General features: G+C 32.8%; 1 protein-coding gene across 1 annotated transcript in view; it reads right to left on the bottom strand.

Moving 5' to 3' along the window:
- The window catches only part of LOC129256865 (cubilin-like), a 74,123-nt gene extending 57,317 nt beyond the window's left edge, over positions 1 to 16,806 (bottom strand). Inside the window, exons 1-9 of the mRNA XM_054895065.2 lie at positions 16,666 to 16,806; positions 14,840 to 14,866; positions 14,286 to 14,387; positions 8,478 to 8,581; positions 6,993 to 7,122; positions 6,507 to 6,678; positions 6,214 to 6,339; positions 1,703 to 1,798; positions 399 to 710 (exon numbers count right to left, since the gene is read on the bottom strand). Of these exons, the coding sequence (XP_054751040.2) occupies positions 399 to 710; positions 1,703 to 1,798; positions 6,214 to 6,339; positions 6,507 to 6,678; positions 6,993 to 7,122; positions 8,478 to 8,581; positions 14,286 to 14,387; positions 14,840 to 14,866; positions 16,666 to 16,806 (1,210 nt within the window). The remainder of the gene's footprint in view (positions 1 to 398; positions 711 to 1,702; positions 1,799 to 6,213; positions 6,340 to 6,506; positions 6,679 to 6,992; positions 7,123 to 8,477; positions 8,582 to 14,285; positions 14,388 to 14,839; positions 14,867 to 16,665) is intronic.
- Between the last annotated feature and the right edge of the window lie 819 nt (positions 16,807 to 17,625).

Here is a 17,625-nt window from a genome sequence, read left to right on the forward strand (position 1 = left end):
AAAATAAAATTATCCTAAAAATTAACAAAAGAAGAGATTTTTTATTAAAGCACCGGTGTATAATTTATTTCTATAAATGATTCAAAACTAGCTAATCACTAAATAGTGAGCCAGTGCAAATGGTAGTCTGCAGAGGAGATTCATGAAGTTATATCAACTGATGTATCTAGGTGGGGTTTTTATCTAATAAATACATGGCTAAGAAAAGTTGAACTGCATTTAGCATCTTTAATAACCATGATTCCCAATACCTGCAGTATGCAATGGTTGTTGAATATTCTTCAAATATAAATATATCAATGGGATCTTTTAGGATACAACCCTTTTTTTTTTGGGGGGGGGGGGCAAAGATGAATTCTTGTCTGCACTATGGCTGATTTCACGGAACATGACCTTACCAACGCTTGTATCTGTACAGGTATCTCCAGTCCATCCAGTTGGACATTGGCAGACAAATCCATTGACATCATCTGTACATGTTCCTCCATTCTGACAAGGATTAGTTGAGCAATCATTAATATTCACATCACAGTTTGTACCCGTCCATCCAGGATCACAGATACATATGTATCCAGTACCTGTGTACTCACAGCGTCCATGAACACAGGGATTGTCATTGCAGGAGGTACCTGATGCACTGCAGCCCCCATTACCAATACCTGAACCAGTGTACCCACTGGGACAGGTACAAGTCCGACCATCGGAAACACCTAGGATCAAAACAAATATTGACTGAGATTTTACACAGAGACTTGCTTTGTATCATTTTTTTTTCTCTAGAAATCAGTAAGTAATTGATGGTCAAGTGTGTGTCCAATCTCAATTGATGTTTTTTTATGGATTTGAAAGCATTTATTTCTAGTATTTACCTTCATTTAAGCATAGAAATATTCAGATATCTAAATAGATCTACTAATACTTTCATGCTTGATGTTATTTCAACATAAAGGCACTTTATAAATAATTCTTTTTAAAGAAAAGCCCTAATATTTCTCAAGTAAAATTTATTTAAGTAATGAAATTAAAATTGAATATTGGGCATCTGAAGCATAAAATTCATAAAGCATATACAGGATATTCTAAGAAAAATAATATTAAAGGGATGGTCCGGGCTGAAAGAATTTATAGTTTAATAAATAGAGTAGAATTCACTGAGCAAAATGCCAAAAATTTCATCAAAATCGGATAACAACTAACAAAGTTATTGAATTTTAAAGTTTAGCACTATTTTGTGAAAACAGTCATCATGAATATTCATTAGATGGGCTGATGATGTCACATCTCCACTTGTTCTTTTGTATTTTATTATATGAAAATAGGTTTATTCAATTTTTTTCCTCCAAGAACTAGAAAAATTGGATTGACATCTGATTTAGTGCATTAGATATTTATTGCTGCAACTTATTTCATTATAAGGGAGACTTATTATTCACACAAGTGTAAAATAATGAAAAAAAATATGATTTTATGTAATAACATTAGAAAACGGAAAGTGGAGATATGACATCAGCAGCCAACCTAATGAATATTCATGACAACTGTTTTCACGAAATATTGCTAAACTTTAAACTTCAATAACTGTATTATTTGTTATCCGATTTTGATGAAATTTTCGGCATTTTGCTCAGTGAATTCTACTCTATGTAATAAGATATAAATATTTTCAGCCCGGACCATCCCTTTAATTTTTGAGAAAGCTTACCTGAATTTTCTTGACAGGTTGCTATTGGGTCACATCCACCATTATTAACATTGCAGATACCCACATACGTACATGTTACACCATCTCCAATATAACCTAAATAATGCAATAAGGAAGAAATAATTCTTATAATCAAGATATCAAACTGCAGTGATGAAAGCTTTTCAACCAGCTGAATTGCATTTAAAACATAATTTTTTTTAAAGAGATTCATGGAATTTTGAGAATTTTTGAGAAAAAAAATGAAGAGAAGATATGAGTACGTAAAGGACAAGTCCACCCCAACAACAAATTTATTTGAATAAAAAGAGAAAAATCCAATAAGCATAACACTGAAAGTTTTATCAAAATCGGATGTAGAATAAGAAAGTTATGACATTTTAAATTTTCGCTTAATTTCAGAAAAGTTGAAAACACTAATACTTGGAAATCCTCATAAGTCACAAATGATCATTTCCAAATTATTCTGGCACATTGTTAGCCTAAATTGTTCAGTTCATTTATTTCAAATTCCATATAAAAATAACATTTAAAAAAATTACATATAATACACAACAGGAGAGCAAAGATTAAACAATAATTTGGTATACATGGTATATACAAATAGTGTTAACATATTGTAGTTATAACAGGAATTAGGGGAAAGCCACAAAAAGCCAGATGGCTTGTTGAGCAGGCTACCCTAGTAGGGGGAAATAAATTATTGTCAATATTAAAATAAAACCAGATATGAAACTATATTGAAATTAAATTAACAGAAGAATAGGACAGATACCACACAACCCTATACAAAGCAGCATATCTAAAATATTTAAGATGTTAGCAAGTATTTCTTAAGTTTCCTTTTGAATACGTTAAGTGTTTTACAAGACCGAATTTCATTTAAAAAAGACCATTCCAAACTTTTGGGGCACGATGTCGAAAAGATTGGTGTAAACATTTTTGCAACTGGGTATAAGTGATAATTTTCCCTAGTTCTTGTGTTATAACTATGTATATTACAATTTTTATTTATCATACAGGAAATTGTGTTATGAAGAATTTTATTTTCATGTTTAAATATAAGTATTGCAATAACTTAGGTAAGATAGGATTAATGTATTATACAAAGTCAAAAGGACTAGTTGAGGGATAATATGATGGAGTTTGCTGATAACACCAACATTTTTTGCTACCTTATTTGTAATAGTAGAAATTTGAATACTCCATGATAATTTTTCATCTATTAAAACACCTAAAAATTTTGTATGATGGACACGTTCAATAATTTTATCATTCATTTTGATTTGAAAATTATCCAAAGATTGCTGTGTTGACTTTTTTGAGTTGATATGAAAATATACATAATTAGATTTGTCTGTATTCAATAAAAGTTTATTTGAAGAGAACCAGAGTGAGACTTTCTTCAGTTCAGTATTAAGTAAAGTATTTAATGAAGAAAACAAATCACTGGAGATTAAAATGTTGGTGTCATCAGCAAACAAAATAAATTTGAGTTTGTCTGTGCAATATGGTAGATCATTGATAAAAATTAAAAATAACAGTGGGCCCTGAATGGACCCTTGAGGAACGCCACATGAAATTGAACGAGAGTCAGACAGGGTTTCATTGTATGATACATATTGGGATCTATCATACAAATAATGTTTGAACCAAAGTCTCTTTTGACATGTATGTATGTATATATATATATACATATATATATATATATATATATAGTATAGTAATAGGGTGGAGCGAGTTGCTTAGATTTTAGTTGTACAGACTGTTTCCCCCTGAGGGTTCATCAGCAACTGATGAACCCTCAGGGGGAAACAGTCTGTACAACTAAAATCTAAGCAACTCGCTCCACCCTATTACTATACTACATGAAGCTCCTATATGTACATGTAGTTGAGCACTTTTCAGTAACTGCAGTTTCGTATAGTCATTATATATATATATATATATATATATATATTTATATTGAACAGTTAATCTCTTTAAAGCAAGACACACAATACAGATTTGATATAATGTATTATGAACAAAGATAAATGTACTATTATAAGAATAAGGTAAGCAAAAAGTTTTTTTGGGGGGGGGAGGCAGGTGGTTTAGTTATTTTTTGTCCATCAAATCCTGGGAGAGTTGTACGTCAGTGACATGACAAATCTTTTTTACTTTGCCAAATGGGAGGGTCTCCAATGCATTAGCATTCTCAATGTTAAATGGTAAATCATATGCTCTCATAATAATACTATTATTATAATGTACTTTCTTCTGTCCAATTTTTTTAACTTCCATTAATCTTATTCCTTGAATTTTCTGTTTCTACACAAGGTAAATTGTTCAAAGAGCTTCATTGTCCTATAATGCCATATCTAATTTCCTATTCTAAAAAAAAATGAAGAACACAGAGTGCATCTTGAAAAACATCAAGATACAAAACCAAACCAAAGCAATTCAACAAAATAACTGGGCATACTACTGTTGTCTGCAATGTTATCTAAAAAAATTGAATATGTAGGAAATATATATTATAAATTGATTAATCCAGACATGACTGGAAAATTTTATTTCTGGTCACTAAACAAAGCAAAAAGTCATACCATTTTATGTTTTTTAACTTACAAAATGTCTTATACTATTTTACATTTTTCTTTTATTTCTCATATCACATGTGATTCCTTGCAATTAGTGATGCATTTTTTCAAAATTCATTACTAAATGAAAGTTTTCTTTTCAATGTTGGGAGAATGCACACAATTAACCTCATTCTTATTTAAAGCATTATTTTTAGCACAGTATTTGACAACCAAGACCTAGATATCAATTAAATGTTTCTGTGGAAGCAAATATAAATAGTGCAATGAAGCTCAATGAAAAACAAGAGATGCTATTTAGCAATGTCACAATTGAAGAAACCATTAAAGGTATTTATGTGATTATATGTAACAGGCCCTGGGATGAAAAAAAAACTTCTGAAAGAATGCATTGGGCATTATCTCAGATCTGATTGTTTAGACTGCCTCTGAATTCAAACAAGTTTGCACTTAGGCTCAGCCATTCATTGTTTGCTGTGTTATGTAACATATATTATTACCATCTATCTGCTGTGATTTAGGTTCATGTAAGTAATCTATCTGGTGGCTGGTACAGAGATGGTCATAAAAATGTGCTTAATTCTTCTTTTAAAGGAAATATAAACCAAAGGTTCAAAAGAAGGTTCATGTAAGTAATCTATCTGGTGGCTGGTACAGAGATGGTCATAAAAATGTGCTTAATTCTTCTTTTAAAGGAAATATAAACCAAAAGTTCAAAAGATGGTTCATGTAAGTAATCTATCTGGTGGCTGGTACAGAGATGGTCATAAAAATGTGCTTAATTCTTCTTTTAAAGGAAATATAAACCAAAAGTTCAAAAGATGGTTCATGTAAGTTACCTTTCTGGTGGCTGGTACAGAGAAGGTATTAAAAATGTGCTTAGTTCTTTTTTGAAAAAAAATATAAACCAAAAGTTCCAAGGATGCAAAGATAGCCTATGGAGGTTTATAGTTACATTTATATAGCGCTTCATACTTTGCATATCTAAGTGCTTTACAAGTCTTATAAATAGCCCAGTCATCGCATCCTGGCATGCCCACACACAATGTATGAAGTATACCAAAAATAGACCTATGCATTTCATAATTTGCTATACCTATTATATAAAAAAAGATTGATAGTGACAGTACTATTGATAATATCCACATATTTTAGGAGTCAAATATCCAATCCAAGAGAGAATCATTTACTGTGCATCCATGGGCAGAGTGTGTGCACAATTACATTATAAAACAATAGAAATCAGGATGATGACAGTCTTGTGTTTTCAGCTTGTCAATTACTCCGATTGAAAATCTGCATATAGCACAAATACAAAAAAACCAAGCACTATCTATAACTATCAATAACCAGACATTTTGGCTATGTTGTAGAGTGCCCGCCTCATGAATGGAAGGTCATGGTTTAATTCAAGGCTGAATCATCTCAAAAACTTTTAAAAATGTGCCTTCCTGCCAGGCACTTAGTATTTTTTAAACTACAACACTACACTACAAATCACACGCATCCGAGAATAAATCGACAATGGTACGCCAGGCTAAACGATCTAACATGAAAAAGAATAAGAATGGCAATAGAAACATATTGATGTTGTGAAGGGCAAGCTTGAAGGTCAGCATTTTGCTAGAGTGACTATCTTGGTTAATTAAGAACTAGTGTTACTATCTTTCAATTCTACAACCCCTATTCCATATCCTTGCATAATTTTGAGCCAAATTCCCCAATTACAACCCTAATCCTAACCCAACATCTACATTGATAGATTGCCATAGTAAGCATCTGGGGAGTGTTTCATGAAAAGCCATGTCAGTGATTTTCATTAAAAGATGTTATAAGCTACTGGAAATTCTTGCATCTGATTGGATGAGATCATATTAGTCAGTGAAAATCATTGATAAGAATGCTCCCCAGGTGAGTAATACATACCTGCTGGGCAAGGTCCACATGATCTTGATCCATCAGTGTTTGTACATGTTACCAACTGAGAGCATCCACCGTTATTAGTAAGGCATTCATTGATATCTGTACACTGGTGACCATTACCATCATAACCTAAACAAAACAAAGAGAAATTCATGTATAATTATTGCCATAGGGGACAACATTTCATCATAAATAATCAGAAGCAATGTAAGCATTATCAACAAAATCATAACTAAAAGGCATACTGACCATCTCTGATGTTGTATTGAAAAAAATACAATGTTTTGAGTTTATACCTGAAGGGCAGTTTCCACAGTAGTAAGTTCCATCCACATTGGTACAGCTGACTCGAGGGTTGGAAGAACAAGGATATTTAGCTGCCGAACACTCATCAATATCAGCGCTACAAGCTGGATTAGATGCACTGACCTTATCCCAGCCATCTGAACATATACAGTCAAAGCGAGCCTATAAAGAAATACAGAGTGCTTGAAATCATTACGCAGTTTATTCTGTATTTTATATGAAATCAGCTAAGGAATTCTTAGTAAAACTCATCATTAATCACTATTGTTTCTAAGGAATGCTAAAATATTTCTTTCCTCCCTTTTCTTCTGTTTCTTCATTTTTTAGTCTCTACTGCTGACTTCTCCTACTCACACATAATTCTACCAAGAACATTTCTCTTTTAAACTACTCCACAGTTCATGTCAATTCCATTGAGACAAAAAGCAATAAATGTTAAGCATAACTGTATAGACAATGGAAATTCAAACACATACTACGCCTGTCTGTATTCTTGGGAGGTTGACACAATATCCATGATCACAGACATTAGCTACAGTATTAGAAGCACAGTCATCATACTGCATAGTACAAAGAGATCCATAGAAGTCTGCAGTACAGTCACATCTGAAAATATCATAATGCAATAAAGATAGAATGTGCAGGCTGTGAAATACATGTATTAGATGTATTTAGGATTATTATATTGCTCATTTTCCTTACGTCCAACTCCAAACTGAATGAAACAATACATTCACTGAAGTCCTACATATATCCACCCATATTCTGTTCACTATCTTGTTTCCTGAACCGATACAGTGAGAACCTCTCCAGCACGATTAAAGCTAAGCAATCCTACATGATCCTCTGGACCATCCCAGAGGACTACCGGTACCTCACAATTGTGGATTGCTTTGCTTCATCTTAAACTGGTCCATAAATGATTGTTAACAAAACTTATTCCAATAAGAGATCATCATCCAGAGGTAGTAAGGTGTTCTACAGGAGATTTGATTCTATTGAAATTGGCTATGAACAGGGTCCAACATGTCGTTACAGATGTGTTCATGTAGAGTATGAGTTTACATTAGTGGCTGATAATTTCAATAATTAGTCTGCAAAATACTACATCCTATAAACCTGACACCATATACAACAATAAACTTAATTTTGAAAAGTTACACTACCCCATCCTCCCAATAAAAATTATATCAAAGGACAAGTCCACCACAACAAAAAGTTGATTTGAATAAAAAGAGAAAAACCCAACAAGCATAGCACTGAAAATTTCATCAAAATTGGATGTAAAATGAGAAAGTTATGACATTTTAAAGTTTCGCTTAATTTCACAAAACAGTTATTTGCACATCCTGGTCGGTATGCAAATGAGGAGACTGATGACGTCATCCACTCACTATTTCTTTTGTATTTCATTATATGAAATATGAAATATTCTTATTTTCCACTCATTGTCAAGTGAAACGATTAATTCCTCACTGAACATGTGGAATTAGCATTGTTTAATACTATATATGGTTCAGTCAAGTTGGTCCTTGTCAAATCTGAAAAAAATGAAATATTGTATAATTCAAACAATAAAATCAAAAGAAATAGTGAGTGATGGAAATCATCGACTGACTCATCTGAATGTCGCTGAAATGTGCATATCACTGTTTTGTGAAAAATAAGGGAAACTTTAAAATGCCATAACTTTCTTATTCTACATCCGATTTTCATGACATTTTCAGCGTTCTGCTAGTTTGATTTTCTCTATTTATTCAAATCAACATTTTTCTGGGGTGGATTTGACCTTTAAGAATAAATATCTGAATAAATGAAATAAAACATAATTAGATAAACAAATTTTAAAAAATTATAATAGTAACTAATTTAAACAAAATATGAAAAACAATAATACTTACGATATAATAAATGAATAAAATAGTGTTGTATCCATGAGTTTCACACTAGTTTGCTCTTACCTATATCCACCTTGTGTGTTCACACATGAGCCTCCATTCTGACAATCATTGACAGTTCCAACAATAACACTGCATTCATTGAAATCTTGTTCACACAAATTACCCTGTTGGAATAGAATAGTTCAATAAAAGCAATTGTAGGGCTTCAATAGGTACATGTAATAATACTGGTTGAATAGCTGAAATTATGTCATTTATCAAATTTGCAAAACCATCCATCAATTGATTTTGGGTTCCGACTACAAAGATAACTGATTGTTTGTGGAAATTGCTTCTAAATGTAAAATGTCCCTGAATTATCCTTTTGTTGAATTGACCATTTATTTCTAGAAGGGGAGGGTGCCGTTTAATTTGTATTGATTTGTTGAATTTTCTTCTTGATTACAGCAATTTGAGAGAAAAAGAGACTATAATCAGTTTTGATAAAAATAAATTGTCATAAATTATCATAGATCAATTAACAGGCTTCCCCCATCTTTACCTACATATGATATGATACATAATTAACACTATGATGATATAATAAAACCATGTCATAAACATCCTATTGAATATATCCAAACATGTGATGCATTGCACCTTTTTCCCCACTCCATGATTTAAAAACTGCAAAAAAAAATACTTTAAGGATAGATACTGAAAATGTATATGTAAAAAAATGCTAGACTAGTAAAGACAAATCATGTTCATTCATAGGTAATATATAAGTAGGTAATGGCCACATAGTAAAAAGAAAGAGTGCTGCAGTATTGTTTTTTCAATCAGGGTCACGACAGAGGTGAATGATAAATTCAACAATAGAGATAAGAAATGTGACAGAAGGTACACCTTTGATTCAGGCACATTCACATCAAGACAAGATACTTTCAATTGAAGATCATATCTTGATTCTACAATGTATAGGCCTAATATTGAATAAAAATATGAAAAAAAGAAGGCACCAATGTGTACAGAAAGTACACATTTCATTCAGGCACATTCACATTCACATCAAGACAAGATACTTTCAATTGAAGATCATATCTTGATTCTACAAAGTATAGGCCTCATATGCTAAAAAAAAAGAAGGCATCAATGATATGTGATATCAGGAATAAACCAACTGTAATAGGTGTAAAGTAAAAGAGAACTTGATGAAACATCATTGTAAAACGTGTACTGCATCAATTACAGGTAATTAATATTACAATACATAACTTATCATTTCTGGGGAGACAAACTAATTTACCGGATGCACATAATAAAGTCAAACTTGTGTAAAATACAAGTAGTCAAATAACTTATGAAATTCAGACATTTATGGGGTTATTTTAAATGGAAAAAGTTCAGTAGTAGTAGTCAGTGAACATGTAAGTGGAGTCACATTTCATAGGTTGCCTGTATGTACACTGTATGTGCTCCAAGGAGATTTTCAGTCCATCCTCTCTTCACAAATAGATCAGTCTTTTCGTGTGAATACATTAATGCCTATGTTTACATCCTTCAAGAGAATCCTTTCATGTGTGTTTAGAGAATTGAAGGAACCTGAGCTGTGAATATTTATGAGGATAAACTAGCTTGACAAGAACACATTCTAGAATGAACAGAACTGATCATCAAGCGTACTGTGTATTCAAATGAAACAAGTGGTCCTCTATTAAATATAGCCTACATACTGAAAGTTGGCATTGCAAACTAAAACATTTTTTTGCAGCACCTATATCTCACTTTTGATATGCAGGTAAGACAAAAACTGTTTTGTGAAAAGAATAAACAAAATTTCTAAGTGTCATTAATTGATTCTCATTTTACAACCAATATCAATTAAATTTTCTCTATTAATATGACTTGAAAAAAAATCTCTTTTTTTTGTTGGGATGGGCTACACCTTTACAGTAAGTACAAAATTTCATCTGAACAGGTAATTGGCAATGTTATTCCATATAATCAAACATTTTTTAAGGCCATGGGCAAATATAAGTTTTCAAACATTTCTTTAATATCTTGGTTAAGTAAAATCAAGGAAATCAAACATTTAAACAAAATTAAATGCCCTTTCAAACACCATGTTATTTAATTTTGGTTGAAGCTATTCATGGAACTTATTCTTCTTATGTAAATCACAAAATGCCTATTGCCTACATGTAGTGGGGTTGTTGCAAAGTGATTCTAACTCTACAATATCAGACAAAGTCATCAAAGACCACTTCATGATTGGGTAAACATTTAGTTTTCTTGCATTAGATGTATTCAAATAAAGGTCTTATGCAATAAGCATCTGACGCAGCAATTTATATAAATTTCATAATTATTTTAACAAACTTTACTTCATTGTGAATACGTAATGAATGTGATGTTTGTATATTTTACAAAAGTCCTGATAATCTTGGTTTTATTCTTTTATTGACTGATAGGATTCAGGGATCTTTTGGTCATTTGCCTATGAGGGATTGTTAATAGGTAGTTAGCAAACAGACTAGCATGACACTGATAAGTGTTTTTTTTTATCTGGGTGTCAATATACAGATACATGTAGGTAATAAATTTGATATCATGGATTAATTACAACATTGATTCTTGATTGATACTGCCTTCTACCATCCACAAATGGATCCAGCCAAAAAATAGCATAGACAAATTGTAAGATAGACTTATGATGCAATGGCCGCTTGTGCGTTGAAGTGTGCAGGGATATGTATCATGATAATGAAGGATTTTACAATGACGTTGCGTGTGTGGGACAAATTCTAAAGTGAAACAGACAATACAAGTTTCATAATAAAATCCTGCTTTAAAATATGGTTTTTAGGTAGTAGGTGCTGTAGATCGACTACAAATGTTGTTTGATGGTGCATCATTTTTCATCATCTCAATAAGAAAAAATAAATAATATAAGATTGGTTGACATTCAAAGCCCTAAACTCTCGCTAAGAACAGTGCAGGCCATTTGATTTTTGTTCTTTGCAAATATTATCCCAATGAATGAGGAAATATAACTTTTGAATGTCTATGGGCATTCTTTCAGCACCAATGTTATTACTATGAAGAAACCACTTATTACATGTACATGTGTGATTACACCATTTATCTACACAGAATCTGATGTCAAAAGATGTAAGTTTCCAGTCCTAAACCTTGGAAATCTTTTATTTTAAAAGCACCTCTTTAATTCATTAACTATTAGATGTGACTGACTAATAATAACGAGCATTAAAAATATGTTGATACTCCCTCAATTAACTTTTTCCCCCATATCTAAAAGTAACTATCACGGTTGATGTAAGAGAGATACAATTCAAGTATAACCGAAATTATGTAGCACTGTCTGGTGGGTAATTGACTGATCAAATAAAGAAGGCCTAGTTGGTTACATGAATTTAATGAGAATTAGATATACAGAGCAAACAATCCACTTGTAGTTTTTAAAAAAAATGTACCAGACATAATGAACATGAATGTATCACCAAGTTTACCTACACAAAATGTGAAGTATACGCAGACAGATCAATTATTATCATGTATCATTTTTCACATAATCCACCATTCTAGTCCAAGGTGAATAATTAGGGAGGTGCTTGAACAAATATCCCCATGGCTGCATCAAACTCTTATTATCTTTTTACAGAGAAACAAACAGATAAAGAATTGTTATATCAGGGATAGAGAGACAATGCCCCAATGAAGTAAAACCATTTGAATGTGCTATATCACTGAAACATGTCATAAAGTCAGTATAAATTTGAAAAAAGTTTGTGTAGCTTCCCAAATCATGTTTTAACCTTAACTGGATCTGGCTTTTTGGGTGTTATATGACAGTCCCCCCCCCCCCCCCTTGAGATCTCTGCAGCCGATCGCACGAACGCCGTGAAAATTGGCATGATAATAGTGTGGGATGTAATCTACAAGGCTATATGGTTAAATTTTCCAAAATCAGATTTTTTTCATATGAATTAATTATGCTGATTTATGCGTAAATCATACTTTTTGCTCTAATTCACTACAAAAAGCACTTAGAATATATAATAATAATATGTCCATTTATATAGCGCAGTTACTATGTGCATATACGCAAGTGCGCTTTTGATACTTGGTATCATATTATTACCCCGGTTGTAGCTGAGCCGCCTTATTAATAGGCGCTATAGCGTTCAAGGAATAAATCCTTCCGGGTACCCATTCACCTCACCTGGGTTGAGTGCAGCACAATGTGGATAAATTTCTTGCCGAAGGAAATTACGCCATGGCTGGGATTTGAACCCACGACCCTCTGTTTCAAAGTCCGGAGACTAATCCACTGGGCCACAACGCTCCACATGATAATTTTTTGTGTAAATATTCTTTGCACCATTGCTAAAAATTGCTATTGAAAATAATCCTGGTTTGAAATTGAATTTCTTTTGTATTTTATTGTTTTATGAATTCATGTATTTCTTTGTTTTTTTTACCCTTTGTTTTTCTTTGTCCTTTTACCAAATTTATTGCAGAGCCTTTTGAAGCATTATTATGCTAAAATCAATTAACTCCAGGTGATAAAAATAATATCTTTATGAATAAGATGAGAAAACTCAATTTACATTGACTTCATACACAAAATAACATTTTAGGGCAATTATGGGTCTGACATGCACTTACGTAATTTTCGAATCCCATACCCAGGCATCGTAAATTTGGTCTCAAAAGATGCGCAAGACTTCAAAGAAAAAGTCAGGTGCAGTTGAAAAATTTCGCACATCGGAATGGTCGCAAAAAATGGCAGTTTGCGAGTTAATAAATTAAAAAAACTTAACAGATTTATGATGCATGCACATACAACTAAATTGCCTCAACTACAAATGATTAGTGAGTGAAAAAAAAAAAAAAATTTCAGTCTGGCATAATAAAAATTGGTATTCAAAGTGACAAAGAAATCAATTAGCTGAAGCTTCACTAAGACTTTTACCTTAGCCTGACTTGCAGAAATTTGGAAAGAATAGGAGAATTGTATTTATTGAAATGTACACATACATGTATGTTCATGTATACATGGTGTAAATGTAAAGCTGAGGATTTGCTCTTTCATATTCTGGTGACTTTGAAAGGTAATATCAGAATAATAGCCCTATTTAATAACTTGGATTATCTTTTTTTTTAATCCATATCCAGTAAATATTAAGAAAGGAAAAGTAATGGCAAAAATAATCAATTTTGATTGCTTGCCAAAAAATAAATTCATAAAGAAGAGAAAGAAAAATGCTAAATTCTAAAACAGACTGGTTGAAGTCTGTGTCAATCATTTAGAAGTACAAAACCTATAGGTCATTAGACTGCCTTGAGGCATTGACTAGTATGTTGAATGTCAATATCTGTTTATCTTTACAACACTTAATGTAAAGTGTAACTAAACACCTCAAGCGAGTTGTCAGAAGCCTTGAATAAAGTGGGCCAGAGATGTACAATTACCAACAATGTCAGATCAAAATTTGTTCCTTCTCATATACCCCAAAATATTCTCCATGATTCTGAGATATTCCAATGTTCATAGCAATGGACAAAGATAAGTCAATATGGCACAATGTGTATAGGAATATAGGCCTATACAGCAATTAATTAGTCTGGCTGCATAAAACAGGGAGCAATCAGTAAAATTAGCACATGTCTCTGATTTTCTCTCTTTTCAGAGGGGGGGGGGGGGGGGAGGGCTGGGGAGCATTTGAATTTAAAATGAGGTGTAAGTGATTTTCAACAGCTGTCATTAGCTATATCCTTGCATCTTTATATTGGCCGAGGTACAAAAATAATGAAAAGTAATGAAAAGGTGCATTGCCGGTAAGTATTTAAACATCAACTTACCTGCCATGCAGATGTACACAGGCACATGAACTTGTCATACATATCGATACACGTACCACCATTTCTGCATGGATTGCTTGAGCATTCATTGACGGTTAAAATCTGTGAAACACAAGATATCATTAATACTAAATAGGTTCATTATTGTGGACTGAAATAATTGCTAGAGGGTATTCATTTGTCTCGCAATCTACTATGGTCAACAAGGAAATTCGTGATCACTCTCGCAAGATATCATTTTAGAAAAAAATAATATTCGCAGGATGTCATGGAAACAAGCGGAGGGTATCAGCTAAAAGAAAGAGGCCATTTCAAAACTTGATATAATAGTGTGTCTTGATGTAATAGAAAAGAGTTGACCGTGTAAGTAGTAGAACTATACCACTGTATTTAAAAAAATACAGTTTAATCAATTACATGTACCTATGCACCATGCACTCTTTTCACTTGTACATATGCATACACCGAATTAGATGTGTAAAAATAATTCTTAACCTTTAACAAGACTGTTTCCAGATAAGATAACATTTGAGGGAAATGTAATTAATACTTACATTGTAATTTTCTTCCAAATCTGATACCTAAGAGGTGAAATAATGAAAATAAAGTTGAAGTTTAGAAAAAGATATAAAAAAAGGACAATGGCAACATACATGGAAATATTATAATTCTTTTTTTAACATATGAATAAAGTAGATATACAGTACTGGGTATATGTATACAGTGCATTTCAGAAAAAAGGTAATCCAAATCTAGAGGGCCGATATTCGGATCATATTTAATTTGGTGAAATTATTCTGCATGGATATAAAAGAGAAACCCCGTCAGCTTTTCATTGATACCCTATTTGTACCATTTGCGCCATGCATGACCGAACTAATTGATGTTGAAGACAACAGGTGCAGGTACCACTTTTTCCAAGTTATGGCTTAGTGGGTAAAATGTGTGCTTGATAGAATAAAATGCAAAAAAGTATTTTTTGGAAAGAAAAGTCAAGGCATTCCTTTGAAATGATGATTGAAAGGTTAATGTCTTATTCACCCACACCTTCATCATGTCTGCTTCTCCTTTGCACACAAAACCAGTAGCGTGGAGGAATTAAGGATAACTTGGACAGATCGTCTTACCATTGCCAGATCATTGCAAAAAAGCATCCACCTCATGTTGAATTTGGCCCTGCAAATCATCAAGATCTTGAGAAGGAATTACAAATGCCTTATTTAAAGTGTCTCCAAAGGAAATAATCACAGGGCGCAAGGTCAGGGGATCTTGGTGGCCATTCTTCTTCATGGTTGAGAGCAACAACTTGATGTCCAGAGAGTTCTTTGAGTCTATCTCGAATGATGTTGGATCTAAGGACAGGAGTGCTAGTCTTGCCTCTCAAAATGTTGGTCCAACGACTGTGGTACGATCTCCTCGTTAATCATTTGCAAGCACATTTACCCACTTACTCTCCTTAGGAAATAAAAAGGTCCAATCAAGATTTTTTGCCAGCTCAGGCATCGATGAAAGTATTCACATCGTCATCTGCCCTTTCATCAAGTTTTCGAAAACTTGGAAAAAGTGGTATCTGCACCTGTTGTCTTTAACATCACTTAATTCGCTTATGCGTGGCACAAATGGTACAAATGGGATATCAATGGAAAGCAGATGAGTTTCTCTTTCACATATTCAAGCAGAATAATTTCACAAAATTAAATGTAATTCGAATACCAACCCACCAGATTTGGATTACCTTTTTTCTGAAACACACTGTATAGTACAAAAAAAAACATATGAATAAAATATGCATACGATTATCAAAAGAATTATCATGCTGACTCAACCCAAGACGACGCAATTTTCTAATGTCCGTGCAATTAAGCTGAACATGTATGGAGTGCATGCAGTGGCAGAATTCTACTTATTTTGTAACATAGGAAGCGCATCTAACATAGACACATGATAGTACTTCCAGGTGAAGATCACATCCTGCATAATGCTTGTATCCTCATCTACACTTCAACAAGGCAAAGCGGTTTCGAAAAACACATTGCAAGGTGGATTTCCAAACTGATATCTAAGACCATTTCTGAAACAAATTCAAGATTTCTGACTCCACTAAACTGGTTTAAGTAAGTAGATAAGTACAGGGTCTTGTATAATGCAAAATGATAATGGCCATCACATTTTGCATGTTTATGGGCTTATATTTTTACCTATGAGCTGTATTTATATGTATTTAGAGGCAAAACCTACAGTTTTCATTCTGTAAACTAAACTTTATGAAAATAACTTTGAGTAGATGCACAATGGTTGAAACAATTGACTATTTTGTTGGAATGTATAAGATGTGTGAAGCTTTCAAACTGTGTTGAAGAATCAATTTGGTATAACTTACCCGCCTCTCAATGTCAGGGCTTGTCCCTCCTCCTCCACTACCATTCTCTAAATTGGTGACTCGTGTCACTAAATCTTGGTTTGAAGATCGTAATGATGTCACATCAGACTGCAATCCTTCTACATCAGCCTTACTTGTCATTGCCTGTAAAATGCATAATAATACAATAAACTATTTTAATGAAAAAAAAAATTGCTATTTTAAACAAATTATTCATTCTTGACCACAAAGAGGCTGGGAAAAATAAATCTGTGCACCATACTTATAAGAAATGTGTATAGAAATACAATCAGTAATAAGAACAGGAATAAAAATAGATAAAAAAGGTAAAAATAAAATTGAAATGAATGAAACATAATAACATAAAATAAATCAATTCATAAACATACATTTTGGGGTCTGTGTACAGTGTAGTATTATCCAAAGGCAACTCACTTTATTACAAAAAAAGAGCAAACTCTGAAATTAAAACTAGATGAAATTAATTCAAGTTGAATTGTGACCCTAGGGCTGTATAATCCACAACCTACAGACAGTGTATGGTTGTTTTTTCACTGCCATTTTGAATTCAAACAAGAGTTTAGTTACAAGTACTGAATGATAATATATCTCAAAAGTAATTGCCATGGTATCTTTTTCCCCAACCTGACTATGGTAACAAAAGGTCAGGTACACGCCCACCTGTTTCACATTTTCTGGATTACAAAGATTTGCAGCTTGCAATGTGTTTGAGAATTGGATGTACTCTTGTACATGCCCAATTCTATTTTACATTTGACTGTACAATACATGTATGTAGGAACACTGAGGATATGAAAATGGTTACTTTTTCATTCAGATATATCCACAATTAATAAACTGTACCCGGTACCATAAACATAAATCAATATAAATGCCACTTGAAAGGCATAACAGAAGAGTAAACAGAAGCAAGACCATAGCTGCTGAGACAAACAAACT

This window comes from Lytechinus pictus, chromosome 3 (assembly GCF_037042905.1).
Source record: "Lytechinus pictus isolate F3 Inbred chromosome 3, Lp3.0, whole genome shotgun sequence".
NCBI lineage: Eukaryota > Metazoa > Echinodermata > Echinoidea > Temnopleuroida > Toxopneustidae > Lytechinus > Lytechinus pictus.